The sequence below is a fragment of the Octodon degus genome, unplaced genomic scaffold, assembly GCF_000260255.1.
Source record: "Octodon degus isolate 3935 unplaced genomic scaffold, OctDeg1.0 scaffold00011, whole genome shotgun sequence".
Lineage (NCBI taxonomy): Eukaryota > Metazoa > Chordata > Mammalia > Rodentia > Octodontidae > Octodon > Octodon degus.
The window spans coordinates 58102-74027 of NW_004524587.1; the positions used below are offsets into that span (position 1 = coordinate 58102).

Consider the following 15926-nt stretch of genomic DNA (forward strand, 5'->3'; position numbering starts at 1 on the left):
AGCACACCTTCCCGCCCCTGCTGCCCGGCTCCCCCCACACCACACTGGCCCTCGCTGGCCCTCCTCCTCAGAGCAGTTCTCCCTCCTCTGTGGGGCAGCTGAGCACACCTTCCCGCCCCTGCTGCCCTGGGGCCTGGCCCTGCTTTAGCTGTTTGTCTTCTGTCTTCTCTGCAAGACCCTGAGCCCAGGAAGCAGGGACTTTGCTCTTCTCCTGCAGAGTGGCTGTCCCAGGGCAGCGTCCAGCAGACCGTGAGTGCTCAGTGGGCACACAGGCTGGGCAGGGGGCGGCAGGCACAGTGGCTCAGTGACACACTTTCCAGCCCCCCATGCCACACCCGCACGACTAAGGTAGTGATGATAACACTCACCCAGGTGAGCGTGGACACCTCCTCAGCAGCACTGAGGCACTGGGGGTGACAGAGCCCTGGGGAGGGAACTAAAGCTTACGAGTTGGACATGGGCTCAAATTCAGAGCCAAGTGACAATATGATTCGGTGACCCATCTTGTGAAGGGGGGATATGACAGTCCACCTGGATCCCATAAGCTGTGATGTGAAAAGTGTGCAGAGTAGAACAGGCCCCATATGTCCTGTCGGGGATGACATGGTGGCACACAAGGGGACACAGTCCTCAGAGACAGATATGCGTGCGGACTCTTCTTTGGGAATAGAGTGACCTCAGGTGACCTGCTTAACCTCTATCTCTCTGTGTCCACATCTGTGAAGTGCCCTGGGGGTGGGGTGGCAGCATCTGTCTTGCAGAGTCCTGGTGACACTAAGAAATGTCACACTGACACCTTGCCCTGTGTACATGCAGCACACCTTTACTCTGACACCTGCCACCACCGCCATCCGCTGGAATGGGAAGCAGGGAGTCATAGGCGACCAGGAACTCTAAGGACTGGGGACTCTAAGGACCTCAGAACTTCATCCCTAGAACAAAAGCAGAAGCAACAATGGGAGTATGCACAGAGCGCGAACTGAGCAGGAAACCGTGGACTAGCTGCAAGTCAGAGCAGAGGCCACCAGGTCCCTGAAGCTCTGCGGTCCTGAGGCCTGAAGAAGCCAGGCACCCAGTCAAGCTCTTGCCCCACCCTGCCCTCAACTTTCAGGCAGCGCCCCTGCCTCTCACAGGGATTGGCCCCAGGAGCCGGGCACCTTGCCCCAACTCTCCCACCGGGCTGATGCCCTCACCCAATGGGTGCCAAGACCCCCTTCTTTGTGGGCTCTGCCAAATCTCTCCCCCCATCTGCTGTTTCTCTGGGGATGTTTCCATGTGATCGTGACCTCCTAGGCCACAGTAATTCGCCCAGGAGATCCTGGTGCCCCAGTGACCATCAGGCCATGGGCCATGTGCTGTCACCACCACATCCTCATATGTTATCTCCAACCTGGAAGGGCCCCCTCTTCTCTGCCTGGAGCTACAGTTGGCATGCTGTGTCCTCTCGAAATCACATGCTGCAATCTCCTCCCCTGGGGAATGGTGTTGGGGGCTTTCTGGGAGGTGAGGAGGTCGGGATGCCGACCTCCTGAGATCAGTGCTCTCACCTCCCTCCACGTGGGGACACCGTGACAGCTGGCAGTGCACACCAGGAGAGGCCTCACAGCGGCACTAGACCCAGAACTTGCCAGCTGCCAGAATGGAGGTAAATAAGCCACCTGCTGACGGTATTGTTACAGCAGCCCGGACAAGTACAAAGGCACGCCACCTGTCCATCCTCCACCCAGCCTGACACTGTCCACTGAAGCCATGCAGCCTTCCCCAAATGGTGACGGATCAATACTTCAGATTCCACCAGGTCATGGCAGACCCGAGGAAATCATCGGCCTTAAACACCAAAAAACCCCGTCCTGCAAGCGAACTCTGAGGTGCCCGAGCCCAGCTTCACCCCATACAAGGACAGTGCCCTCTCTAGAGTAACGAGTCCTCGCCAATTCTGTGCTGTGAAATCTGGGAACACTGCAGCCCCCTTCTCAGCAGCACAAACAGTGACAGGGAAGGCAATTATATTGAAATACAATGACTAAGATTAAATAAAATTGGAATATGCTAATCACCATGCTTCCTCGTTAACATCTTAAATAAGATGCAGAGGCAGAGGTAATAATCTCCGTGATCCTCAAGTCCTGATGAGCACAGTGTTATTTTGAGATATCTAAGGGCTGGTCAAATAGCTCAACAGATTAAAGCACCTGCAAGCAGGTGCAGGGACTGGGAGTTCAATCCCTGGGCCTGCCATGCTGCCCCCTCACCCCGGGTGCATGGGCACGGCAATTGAGACTGGGCGTGGTGGCGCACACCTGTAATAAACAGGAGGATCACTACAAGTCTGATCTAGTAGTGAGACCCTGAACACTGTGTAGACCCTTCCTTAAAATATAAAGAGAGAGAGAGAGAGAGATGCAACAACTGTAAATGCGATATGAAACAAGGCCCATGCAGCTTGCTACCAACATTCATAATGGAAGGAAACATTAAGTTTTACATGCAGCGTGGTGAAGGTAAGATGCAAGCCTTTTCCCACTGCAGCGCACATCGCTGCTCACCGAATTCTAACCACAGGTTCTTGGAGGCCTGCGGGGCCCCTGCTGAAAGCCCTGCTGTGGGAGATGGCTCAGCAGGACACAAGGACCCCAGGGCCCTGAATCATCCATGGGCCAGAGCTCAAAGGTTCCAGAACATCTGCCCTCCTCTGAGGAAGAAATAAACCCACACCTCCTATAAACCACTGCACGTCCGGTCTCTCTGCCATGAGAACACCAATTCTCCACTGTTCCTTTGGCATCCCTAGGGTAAGATACAATCAGTATCCCTCCCATAGCCAGGGGCACCAGCCCTGCCACCCCACTGTGCTCAGGGCCCTTGCTGTCTACTTCCCACACCAGCCCCAGAGCTGCCGAGAACAGGAACACCAAGCTATGGGGTGAAGACGTGCTGAAATAAAAGAGCAGTTGTGATTTCATAATTCCAGGGCCCCTGCCACAGACACCAGGGCAGTGTGCTGAGCACATGGCCACAGTCAGCTCCCAGCAAGCTGACAAAGCAGGCTGTAGATGTAGTGTGATCAAAAATGTGGTGACTCCTTAAATAACAAGCTTATTGCAGTAAAAGCCACATTACCATTAACCGCCCTGAAAACACTTCCCCCTAACACTGACCACATCATTCTTGCAGCGTCTGCAGTAGCTGTCAAAGGCCTCTTCTGTGTCTGTAGCTGTGCTGTTTGGGCTGCCTTGCTGTCCTGAACTGACTCAAAACTTTTACCTGTCGTGGTCATTTTAATTTTGGAGAAGAGCCAGAAAAGGCAGTGCCAGCTGGAGCAATGACGAGGACAAGGACACGTTGTCATGTTTCCACGAGCCTGTCTTTCTTTGGATGGTACTTGGCAAATGCAGTCACCACATTTTTGGTCACACCTCATAAAAGGTACTCTAAGAGAACTTCCAAACTGTTCTAGAAAGTGGCAAAAATGATGGGACCACTGTGTTCGAAGCAAGAGGGAGCATTTTGAGAGAGACCAATAGCCATGTTTCTTTTAGTGTAATGTCTAAAACTTTACAGATTCACTATGTAGTTCCATCACATCTCGTCCTGAGCACCCCCCCCGGGGGGGGGGGGCGCCCAGAGGCACTGACAGCCTCATTGACCTTGCCCAAGGTCGCAGTGCCCGGCAGGAAGCAGGGCTAGAGCTGGCCCGGGTTCGCCAGGGGACAGCGGCAGCCCACGACCTACCTTGATGATGATCTTCTCCCGCAGCTGGCTGGGCGAGGGCAGCTGGTCAGCGCTGGCTTCTGTGGGCCTGGTCAGCAGCAGGTCGCCCAGCACCTCCTTGAACACCCTGGCCATGTGCCGCTGCTGCTCCACGCTGCAGTGCTCCTCGATGGACAGGATCACAGGGAAGCTGTGGCGGAAGGGCGAGGCTGGGGTCCGGCTGGCGCTGTCCCCGTGGCCTGGCTGACTGGGAGATGCCCAGGCTTTGGCACAGCCCTGGTGGGCTCGTGGTCGTGCATCTATCCCGGAGGCCCACGCCCCGGGCTCGGCTCCCACTCCGCATCTACCAGGCACAGTGCTAAGCACTCAGAACAAGTCAGCACAATGAGACTTCACAGCTGCACTGGTAATTGACAGAGCCGGGTTCAAGCTCAGCGAGAGCGAGCCCAGAACCCTTTCTGCTGGGTTCTACCAGCCCTGCTTAAAGGTCGCTGTCACTCCACAGAGGCCAGAGGGCCTCTTGCCAGCCCTTGGCAATGACTCTGGATACGACCGAGTCCAGGGCTCTAGTGTTTGGGGAGGCCGGGAGTGACGTGTGTCTGTCCATCCATCCAACCCTAGCTGCTCTCCCCTTAAGCCACCTGGACTTCAGCCCACTGACCTCGAGGTGACGAAGGCGTGGTCTCTGATGGCCTGCACCACGTCGTCGAACTTGATCTTAGTGGTCCGCGTCCAGCCATGGTAGATGATCGGCTTTCCGTCAGGCCCGTCCCAGCAGTCCACTGTGGGAAACGCGGCAGCCTCAGCCCCAGCTGGCAGGTCTGCCCCTCTCGGTGCCAGGACTCAGAATCAGGGTGGCCCCCACCAGCACACAGGTGTCCTTGACTTGGCGCAACATTTCTCCAAGAGAAATGAATGCCAGTGCCACCATGGGAATCAGATATTCATACTGCGCTTATGATTTCAGCTCCATAAACCTTGGCTTGCCTTTTGTGCCCGTGGAAATAACACAGAGAAATGAGAAAATTTGAGAGAAAACATTCAAACAGAAATAGATGGTGAAGAAGGATCTAGAGATTTGCAACCCTGGGAGGAAGCAGGAGCCGACGGTTTCTCACATGTGTTTGCACATTTGCTTGTTCATAAGGGTAAGAGCATGAATTAGGCCAGGTACGTGGCATACCAGCTGCTAGGCTGTGATACCGTGTTGTGCATTTCTGGCAGTCCTGGAGCTGGGTCCAGGGTTTGTGCCTCTTTGCAGGCCAACACACTGCTACAGAGGGTGGAGTGCCCCCAAAGGCGCTGTGTCGACAAAAGCGCAGGCCTATGGAGGCACCTCGGGGAAGCTTTGCTGGGGCTTTGGGAGGTGGGGCTACTCGAGGGGTCTTTAGGTCACTGAGGTCATCCCATGTCCTTGAAGGGCACCAAGGGACCCCAGCCTCTCCTTTTTCCTTTCTCCTCTGCTCCCAGCTGTGATGCAAGCAAGTTTGTCCTGCTCTGCTCTCCCACCACAAAAGCCACAGCCGAGGCCAAAGCCTGGGCCCCACATCCAGAGCTGTGAAGCAAAGGAAGGGCCCTAATGGCTATGAGCTCACAGAGCAGGTATGTTGTCATAGTAATGGGGAGCTGACTCATACAGCCCCACAGACCCTTGGTGAATGAGTGAGGCTGGTAGGAGAAGAGCCAAGGAGGGCACAGAAGGCAGGATGGCAACAAGGTCCTCGCTGTGGCCCAGGTCCAGACACCAGCTGGCTGTCCTCCTAGTGGTTGGTCACAGATCCCCCAGTGCAGGTGACACGCAGAACCTGGGGCACCTAGGACCAGTGCTATTCCAGAGGCCACTGATTCAGTCGCCCCTGAAAACAGGGAGGGCTGAGGATGCATCAGCCCCACCATCCTGCATTAGGATCCCTGGACACCAGTCACTGCCCAGTAGCTCGAGGTGCCTCTCCTGGCCGCAGGGACAGCTGTCTCCTAGGGTAAAGTCCTTGGCCGCATCCCTCAGCCCATATACCATTGGGACTGTGTTTCCCTCAGCCTGTTCCACCTTTAGGGCCTTTTTACCAAATCGGCACCAAGCAGTTCCAGAGCCCCACACCCTGTTCACCACGCTGTACCCTCCGGCCAAGCTACTCACACTCAATACAGCGGCAGCCCATGCGCAGGCAGCGGACGTATGCTTCCGTGGACGACTCGCTGCGCAACTGGTCACCTGTGAGGTACCTGAAGGAGACAGCCAAGTGGCCATGTGGGGAGGGACCCTGAGCCTCGGGGCAGCCTAGGGGAACTTTGCAGTCTGAGCCCCGAAGATCCTAAGTTCTTCCTCCTCAGAAATACATCAGGCTATGATCTGGGTCACTGCAATCCCATGGCCATGCTGGTTGTAATCCCCCTGTGGGACATGGCCAGTGACCACCCGGGCCATCCAGTTGTAGGCTTGGGACAGCACACTCTTTCTAGCAGAACTCAGTCAAAGCATCTCAAGAGTGAGGAGGAGCAGATGGTGAACGAGCTTGAGCCTGTAGCTGCCCACCCCAGGCCCTTGGCAGAAGCAGAGGGGGGCTTGTACTGTGCTAGCAAGGGCTGAGGCCAGCACAGAAAGGTACTCGGTTAGCCAATTTTCTCACTATTGGGACAAAATACCTGCCACACACTAGTGAAGGGAGAAAATGTTTATTGAGCTCACAGTTTGTAGAGGTTTCAGTCCAGAGTCGCTGGCTCCAAGGCAGGGCAGCATGGCAGAGGGGCATCACAGAGAGAAGCAGCTCACCACAGAGGAGAAGCAGCTCATGGCATGGAAGGCAGAAGGCAGCAAGCAGCAGGAGCAGCAGAAGCAGCAAGCAGCAGCAAGCCTGCCTTCTTTCTGGCCCTTATATTCCATCCAGGGTACCGGCCTTTTGGGTGGTGCCACTCAGGACTATGTTAATTGCAGTCAGTGGACTAATTTAGCACCACACAGCTTAACTCCAGCATCACACGCCCTCAATCCACATTCACACTCCCAAGATCTGGCCACTTGCAAAACACCCCCCTTGGAGCACAGGAGGCTGTGAGGGGGCATCTAGACCCAAACCGTAATCGGAACCCAGCTGCCACAGGAGGGCTTCACATGCTGTGAGCCACGTGCACCAGATGCACAAACCACTTCTGTTTCTGCACCCGCCTCTTCCCCTCGCTCCTCTGTATGCATCAAGGTTCTGAGGAACCTTCAAGGTTGAGTAGGATCCACCATCTTAGCCCAAAGCCCTCGAAACCGTGGACATGGTGAAGAACAGACAACTGTGAAATCAATTTGCCCCTGAAAAAGATTCTACCTGCCCAAATCCCCAAGGACAACAGGACAGCCGAAGGCCTCCTGCAGCCCCCGGAGGACACTGGGAATGCACCACCACAGCCTGCTCACCAGGGCTCCCGCTCCCTGTAAGTTGGACTAAGTACGGGAACCTAACTGCACCGCCTTCTCTCCCTCCTTGCAGGCACAGTGAGTATCCAAACAGGTCGATCTGAACATGGCGCTCTGGGTTTAATTCGCTATGTAATGGAACATCTTATCCACCACTGGTACATGCACGAGTATACCATGGCTACCCCCAGCAGCACAAGCTGCCCAGGGGGACAGTCATGCAGCGCCCCTAGTGCTTCATGGAACATGTTCAAAGCCGACAGCGGCTTCTTGCTGCGACACACAAGCTCAGACCCTCACTGGCCCTGCAGCCTCCAGCCTCACAGACTCCCCTTGGCTGCTCCTCTGTCTGAAATGCCCCTCTCACCTCATGGCTTCCCCAACCACCCGCCCACATTCCAGGCAGACACACTCAGCAGAGCCTCGGTTGCTGCGCACCCCTGGTGGATGCACCCTCAACCTGAGTTCCACGGCTACTTGGTTGCTTTGCCAAAGCCCCTGAGATGCCCGGCTCTGAGGCAGCGCGTGGGCTGACTTTCCTTATCGGGGCCACAAAGGACTTTTAATCCCCAACTTCCTGGGAGAAGAAGCTGTGTGCCCACCCCTTCCAGAAGCTTCTGTGCCGTCCAGGGTGAGGGATATGGGCGCACACCGCTCCCGTCCCGAGACTCACGTGTTGTGGGACGAGGAGATCCAGTAATGGGACAGCGGGTTGTTCATGTCCTGCATGTCCACCACGTCGTGCTTCGCATCCCAGATGCTATTTTCTCGGGAAAACAGGTACGTGAGGAACTGAAAGAGTCACAGATAGAAGCATGGTGGGGACAGCAGAGATGGCTGCCTTGAGCCACACGGGAGGGGGCAGCACCCGAGGTGGCCACCTAACCTCAGGGCCCAGGGTTTCAGGGTGGCTCAGACCACAACAGGCCGCACTGACGCGCGTTGGAGGGACCTGGCCGATCCTCTCCTTCCCTAATGTTTATCCCGAAGTACCTGACCCCACAAGGCACCTGCCTCCCACACAGAAGCTTCGGTCCCAACGGTGACAGCGCACTGGGCCCCACCACCAACTGAAGGACCAGAGCGCTGCCTGGAGCTCAGGGTCCAGGCTGCGAATTTACCACCCCAACTTCAGGCCCCTTCGTAGAAAAGTGAGAAGCCTGCGTGACCTGGGCGGGCCATGTCTTGTTCCTGGGAGCAGCCTCCTGGGGCCCGGGGTCCCCGCTTCCCGCCGTGCCATGGCCCCACTGCCCACCCAAGGTCCAGCGCAGCCCTCCCGCCCCCCTGGGTTCTCTGGCTCAGGGCTCCTCTGGCCCCGGTGGCAGGCGCCCCCTAGTGGAGAATTCCATAACCGGACTCTGGAAACGGCAGAGGAGAAGGCCAGGCTGGAGATCCAAGATCCGAGAAACCTGCCCTGGCAGCGACTCCCGCCAAGGGAAGAGCAGAAGCTAAGGCTCGGAGGACCGGGCCCGAGTGAAGCGCCGCGCTGTCCGGACGGGAGCCCAGCACGCACCTCGTCCACAAACAGGAAGGGCTCGGCGGTCTCCCGCATGGTGTCGTCGATGAACTTCGTCATGCGCTCCCGGACCTTGTTCAGATCCTGAGCCCACAGCTCCTGAAACAGACCGAGGACAGCAATCACGCAGAAGCACGGACAGCATTCTTCCCCGCCCTGCGTCCATCCGGCGGCCGTGACAGACGGAGCTGGCAGCTAATCCTGAATTCACCGGGCACCAGCGCCGTGCTGGAGGCCTCGTCCTGGGCGTCAGCGAACGCTCGCTGCCAGGTCCAGAGCCTGAGCACCTCAGGCTGCGGGGGCCGCAGGGTGGTCGTGTGCTTCACGCGACCCTGCCCTGCACAGGCTCAGCCGCCACGGCCAAGACGTGCGCGGGGCTGCAGCCCACAAAACGTTGGAAGACAGACCCAGAATCGAATGAAATGCTACCTTGGGGTCAGGCGTAGTTGTGCGCGCTTGTACTCAGAGCACTCCGGGAGGCTGAGGCAGGAGGACTGCAAGTTCAAACCCATCCTTGGTGACTTAGTTTACCTTTTCTCAAAAGAATTTTTTAAAAAGAGCTGGGAACGTAGCTCAGTGCGAAGGCTGCTGCAAAGATAAAAAGGCCCCCTCTTCAGGGAGTCAGCCAAGTAATGCTGCTCATTGACAATGTCCCACAGTGGCTTCTACATAGTGTTAGAAATTCTAGAAGCCTAGGGCCGGGGAGATAGCTCAGTAGAATACGTGCCGGCTGGCAAGCACAGGGTTCTGAGTTCAATCCCCAGTATCTCTCTCTCACACACACACACACAAAGTGATTTGGGGGCTTGAAGGCTAGCTAAGTTGTTTAAGCGCCTGCTGGGGCAAAACGCAGTCAGGCACAGGGGACCGCAGTTCAATCCCAACTCCCCATGCCTTACCAGACCTGCCCTTAAGGCAGCCTGAGCCAGTCAAAAAAAAAAAAAAAAAAAATCCTTCTCAACTTTCATTGAGAAGAAAGATTTGTACTAAGCGCTATGTCTTAGTACTATGAATAACTACTATGAAGACAACAATATGCAGTGTATAAATTATTGTAACTGTCCTACTAACCTGTTTTGAAACTGTCTCATTGCTATTTCTTTCTCATTAAAATTAACGAAAATTTAAAAATAAAAAAAATTTTAAAAAAATTCTGGAGGGCTTTCACAAAAAAGAACATATAACAAAGTTCTATTAACAGAGGGACTCTATTATGTCCCTCTCTACGCTGAAGCCCCAAGCACCCTTAGACAACCCAGGTGAACAAGGACACACAGCTCAACTTTGACTGATGCTTGCTGGGTGTCAAATATTCTAAAGCCTCTCTCCTTGTGGACAGCAGAAGCTAAAGGGCACCAGATGTGTGTGTGGCCAGGAGGAGGGGCCACAAGACTCCCAGGTGGTGAGGCCCCGCCTCCCCACACAGGGCGTGAAGCCACCCTGAGCCTTGTGGTTGACCTGCAGGTCTGCCTGGGTCAGGGACACAAAGCGGCCTGGAGGCCATGGAACAGGGACCGCCCTTGGACGCAGGGCTAACATCTTTGAACATGACAGCAGGAAATGCAAATTGTAGGCCCTCCAGTGCCAGCACCCCGCCTGGCCCAAGTGGCCCAGACAGCCGGGCCGCCCCCCTTCCTTCCCCCTCAAGCTTTGCTTCTATTACAAAGGGGGGCTCTTGGCCAGCACAACCTGGGCTGCCCTGCCGAGCCTAACAAGGCCTCCTGCCCCAAGGAGAGGGAAGCGCTGCTCCACACTCTAGAGTGAAAACCGCCTCTTGGGGGGCTTGTGACCATGCCAGGCACCTGCGATAACAGAAGCGGCAGAGAATCATGGTAGAAATAAAGATGCCAGAGACGCAGTCAGCTTGGGCTCAGGCCTTACCCAGCCCTGGGTGGAGCTCGGCACAGCCCCTCGTCTCACTGGCTGGCACCGTGAAATAACCGGCCAGGTGCCCAGGTAGAGCCCAGGCCCAGGCTCGGCTGCTGTAGCCTTTCCTATGTAACTTGCCAGCGGGCCATGGGGTGCACCCAGCAGTCACCCAGGAACCAGAGTGCTCCCGAGTTTTCACTGCTATGACAGTGCCAGTCTCCTTGCCATGGACAGTGCCATGGACAGCCACGTGGTCTGGGTTTTGGATGTGGATTTGCTTTTGATTGGGGGCCTGGCTTTTGGCAGGATTTTATTAGTATTAGTATTAGTATTAGTATTAAGGATTGAGCCCAGGGCCTTCACACTGAGCCGCATCTCTGGCTCTTATTTTATTTTGAAGTAGAGTCTTTGCAAGCCACCACGTTACCCAGGCTCAGTCGTGTGATGCTCCCGCCTCAGCCTCCCCGAGCGCTGCGATCACGGGCAGGGCCGCCATGCCAGGCTGAAGGGCACCACTTCAGCAAAGCACATTCACGTTTTCTTCCTAACTGTGTACAGCCAAAGTGTGCTCTAGAAAGTGCCTCCTCATCTGCAGCTCAAGTGCTGCGATGGTCCTCACACATGAGCACCCAGCACCTCAAAGGCCACAGAGATGTTCGGGGGGGGGGGGGGGCTGCCCTGATCTCTCAGGCCCCAAGACCTGGTTTCTGAGCACCGCCCCCCACCAGGGGGAGTTTCAGGGGCTGTGATTCTCCCTGAAGTAAAGTTGATCGCCACTAGGTGGCGCCAAATCTGCATCTCAGGTCGGCAGGTGATGGAGGAAGGCTGCTTATTCCCAGGAAGGAAATGGATTTCGCTTTAACAGCTGCCTGCGAAGGCTGGGATTCAGTGTAAAGGAGAGCACAGCGGGAAAGAGAAAAGGGCGCAATTCTTTCTTTGCCTCACGCGACTGCCCGCCCAGCAGGGCCCAGCACTGTTCCTCCACCCCCTTCATTTCAGCGCCCCATGCTTATCTCAGGCTGTGCAGGACCCAAGTGGGAAAGCCCGGTGCCCCCAGGACACAGCCATGCGCTCCCGCTCCTCGGTGCCCCCAGGACACAGCCATGCGCTCCCGCTCCCCACCCTCCGCAGTTCCACTGTCTGCTCACCTGCTGCTCATGTACTAGAAACCGCTGGAAGTCCTGCAGGTAAACGGCTGATCCATCGGGCCTGTCAGTGTTCCTGTGCACAACGAAAGGGGACACTCCTTAGGGACACATACCACAGAGGGTCTTTGACCCCCAGAGCACCCCCACCCTGCACAGGCACCACGTGTCCCTCTGTGTGCGTCCCCTCCCCTCCTCCACCTCCCACCCTGTGGTCCTGGGCCCGCCTGAGATCTGAGCTGCACCACAGGAGCAAAGTTGTCAAGACAGTAAAACCAGAGGCCAGGACAGCAAGAAGAGGCGCTGGGGAGTGGCCCAGGGGTCCTATCCCAGACCTGGAGGACCAGGAGGCCTTCTGGAGAGGTGGATGCTTAATCCTCAAGAGTGCCTGAGGCCAGCTGCAGGTGCAAAGAGCTGACAGTAAAGGGAAGGGTGGGGAGGTGGGGAGAGCAGGCTTGGCCACCTGCAGCAGCACAGGGCCCCGCCCAGAGCCTGTTTAGCAGGAGCTGAGACTGGGATAATGAACTCCAGAGTCTGCTGAGCCCTCTGAGGACAGGGACATCACTGCACCATGCCAGCCATGGCCGGGGGCCCCATGTCACAAGGCTCCTGCTCCAGCAGAGGTCTGTGTCCCTATACAGGCCAGACCCCACTGCAGCCAACAGTTGTGACAGATACCACTTGGCGTCCAGACTCTGCAGGCATCCAGACTCAGTGGGATGCTAGGGTCTCACTGGATTGACATGAGGCACACTGGTACTCTGGGGACACACATCCTGTAGGATGGAACTGCCCAGATGGGACACTGATGGGGCTCAGAGGAGGGTGGGAAGGAAGCCCTCTAAGCCACTTGAGGAGGTAAAATGCGCCCGCAGCCGCCTGCCTTTGCCCAAGGTCGGGGTCCCCCTTCCAAGTCAGCTTCTGTCCCCTCCCACCAGCCTTGTGTCTCACACCTGCCTTCTCATCCACGTGCCCTGGGAGGTCAGACTCCTCCGGGCCTTGGAGTCCTGGGGCTCTGCGTGGGAAGGCGCCAGCAAAGCCTCGGGCTGTGTGCCATAGCTGTGCTCTAGGCCCCGCTAACTCCACGGCAAACGCATCTCCCGGTAACAGTCTTGGAGAACACAAGCGCCTTCTAATTCCCCCACTTGGGGAATCTCAAAGTCTAGGAAAGGTCCTGAAAAGCCCTGCAGCACTGGCTCGACAGTGTCATCACTTTGTCCCCAAGCTGAGAACACATGCTGAGCAGCTCGGGGAGCACTGCAGGTGCCACGGCGCATGCTCAGCCAGCTGAGCCAGCCATTTCCCAGGCTCCTCTGCCCATTCCTAGCCCTGTGCTTCGGTGAAACCTGTGAACTCCTCAAGACCTGAGACGCAGGGTCAGGAAGGTTCCCTGAGCCCCAGAACCCTGATGACCCAGAGCACTCTACAATCGGTGCTGCTGCCACGGGCCAGGCCCAGGCTCAGGACTGCCTAGAGGCCACTGGTCATAGGACACAGAAGGCCTGCCATCAGCCACCCAAAGGGTCCTCACCCCAGGAGGAAGGCAGAGGAATCCTTCTTGAATTCATCAAGAATCTGAAATGGAAAACACACAAAATAAAGCCAATGAGAAGATGTGCTTATAAAAAATCATCAACATCATTCCTGCTAGCTGTAGCTAATCAAACGTAACAAACTCATGGTGTGAAGGGTGGACATCATCTTCACCTTTTCAATCTGATTCCTGAAATACAGCTACTCTTGACACCCTGGGGGCCTGCTAGAGTCTGCTGTGGAGATATTCATTTAACTATATTTTATCCTAGTTTATCACAACATGTACATCTCTGTTTGCTCTTGTTCCCCGCTCTGCATATTATTCTGCAGCCTCAAACAACCCTGCCTTGATATTTTGAAGAGCCACATTGTGGCGAGAGTTCTGGGAACTGGTGGGGTGGTGAGCAACAACTCCGCAGCATCTCTGAGATTCAGAAGCCATGCGCTGTGAAGCAGCCACATGGAGAAGAAAAGAGAAAAGTAGATCCATAGCCCCTGGAGACAGTGCTCAGTCAGATGCCGTTCCAGGGAGGGGCTGACTGTTTGAACACAGGACTCAGAGAAGCCATAGGATGGCTTCACCACAGGGGTCCCAGTGTTACGTTCCCGCAGTGACTGGGTGAGAAACAGCCATGAGAGAGCTCCGGTCAGGGCATGGGCTGGAAGGAGAGCGAAAGGCTCCACCCCCCAAGCCGGAGGCCAGCTCCAGCCTGAGTCCCTCTGGATTTGCAAGTCGTGGCCCTGGCACTCTCCTAAGCCAACTGCCTGCTGGCACCTACATCCACAGAGAGTGGGGTCTGGCTGCCTTCTTTATCCACCAGCATGAGCAGGCACATGTCCTGACTTGGATACTATCCCAGAACTGTAGACCTTGGACGAAAATCACACACTCAGAAATTACGAGAAATCTCTTTGTGTATGTATGTGTTGTTGTATTTGTTCTTTATTTTTTCTTTCTTTTCCTCTTTTTTTGTTTTCATTGTATTGGGGTTTGGTCATGGATGAACTTAAGGATGAAGTTAGACAGTTCCTACAACCAAATGATAATGTCAACACAATGTACTGAAACCTACAGTACACAATAAATGCCCACACCACGAAAATAGAACACATTCATGTAAATAAGCTCAAGGTTCTAGGAACACAAGAACAATCCAAATCCAAAGCTAGAATAGGAAGGAAAGTTTAAAGATCAGAGCAGAAATTGGTGAAACAGACAAAAATACAAAGATTCAATAAATTGGAGTCACTTGTTTGAAAGAATAAACAGAACAGACCAGTACTTAGGCAAGTTTACCAAAGTAAGAAACGGAAGGACTCGACTTCTGTGCAACTAGAAGTGGAAACGGCAAAAGCACAATGGAGTCTGTTGAAATCGAGAAGATCACGTAACTGCTTTGAGAAAATGTACTCTAATAAAATGGAAAATACATAAGAAATGGATAGATTATGATATATATATATATAATCAAAGCTGAACCAAGAAGATATAAAAATCCTGACAAACCCAGTATAAGTCAATAAAATTGAAGAAGTAATACCAAAATTACCAACTGAGGAAAGGTCAGGTTCCAACAGATTCACTGCAAATTCTACAAGAACTTCAGAGAAGACCGGTCTTGTTTTCGGGTTTGTGTTTTTTTTCCTTGATCTCTCCATTTTAATTCACCATTTTGTCTGTTTTAACTTCAATAACCAATTCAGGGGCCAAGCTGGCACCTAAGTGACGTGTACTCGGCAGATGGATGCTCCCCATGTAGTCAGATCCTTCCTAAACCTCACACACCCTATTTGGGTGGCACAGCCACCCCGATGGAGAGCTCAGACCTCAGAGCACCTGCACCTCAGGCCTGTCCTCCGAGCTGCGCTGCACCTTCCTGGACAGCTTTGGCACTGGGTGAGTCACCGCTGGTCTCCCATGCTTCTGCACTGAGCCCACCCCAAGGGCCAGGGAAAATGGTAAACGAAGGTCAGTTTTGCTTTGAAGCCTGTTGCCTGCCACCTGCAAGCACCCTCTCTTTATCTAGGACATATGTTCCCTCAAGAACTCAGGGGCAAGATCCAGTCCTAGCCCAGGCCCAATGAGTGTGTGGGAGAGCTTCCGGCTACCCTGCGCAGGCGGGACCTACTGGTTCCAGCCCAGGCGCAGCATGGGTGAGACCCTCTTCCACCCCCTTGGGATACCCCCACCACTACTCCGCAGCACCTCCCCTACCCCGCCTGCCCAGGAGGAATTTCTGCCGCATTCCGAGAACCTCCAGATCCAGTTCTAGCCCAGGCACAGTGAGTGTGTGGGATAGCTTCCGGCTACCCTGTGCTGGCATGACGTACTGGTCCCAGCCCAGGTGCAGCATGGGTGACCCCCTCTTTCACCCTCTTGGGATGCCCCCCATCACTCTGTAGTACCCCTCCACACCCCGCCCACAAAGTAGGAATTTCTGTTGCGTTCTGGGAACCCCCAGATCCAGTCCAACCCTGGCCCAGTGAGTGTGTGGGAGAGCTGCCTCTCCCCACTACTCCACCTTTTCCCCTCCATACTCAGCTCAGGCCTGGCACACAGGCCTAGGGTGAAACCCTTCAGCTGCAATCCTTGCAGAGAGTGTAGGGGACAGAACCACCCAGCTACTCCAGAAGCAGAACATCTTGCCAGACGGGAACAACAGGTTCATCCCCAAGGGCAGCAACAGGAAGGAACTGAGCACAGCAGCCAGACCCAAGCCAGGCACAGCTGGATAAATCCAAACTT

The 15926-nt window shown here is 55.1% G+C and overlaps 1 protein-coding gene across 1 annotated transcript in view; it reads right to left on the bottom strand.

The window, feature by feature from the left end:
- LOC101587236 (1-phosphatidylinositol 4,5-bisphosphate phosphodiesterase gamma-2) overlaps positions 1–15926 on the bottom strand; it is a 129634-nt gene that overhangs the window by 37058 nt on the left and 76650 nt on the right. The window contains exons 8-14 of the mRNA XM_004625757.3: positions 13176–13219; positions 11648–11720; positions 8628–8729; positions 7788–7906; positions 5849–5934; positions 4373–4493; positions 3733–3901 (exon numbers count right to left, since the gene is read on the bottom strand). Of these exons, the coding sequence (XP_004625814.1) occupies positions 3733–3901; positions 4373–4493; positions 5849–5934; positions 7788–7906; positions 8628–8729; positions 11648–11720; positions 13176–13219 (714 nt within the window). The remainder of the gene's footprint in view (positions 1–3732; positions 3902–4372; positions 4494–5848; positions 5935–7787; positions 7907–8627; positions 8730–11647; positions 11721–13175; positions 13220–15926) is intronic.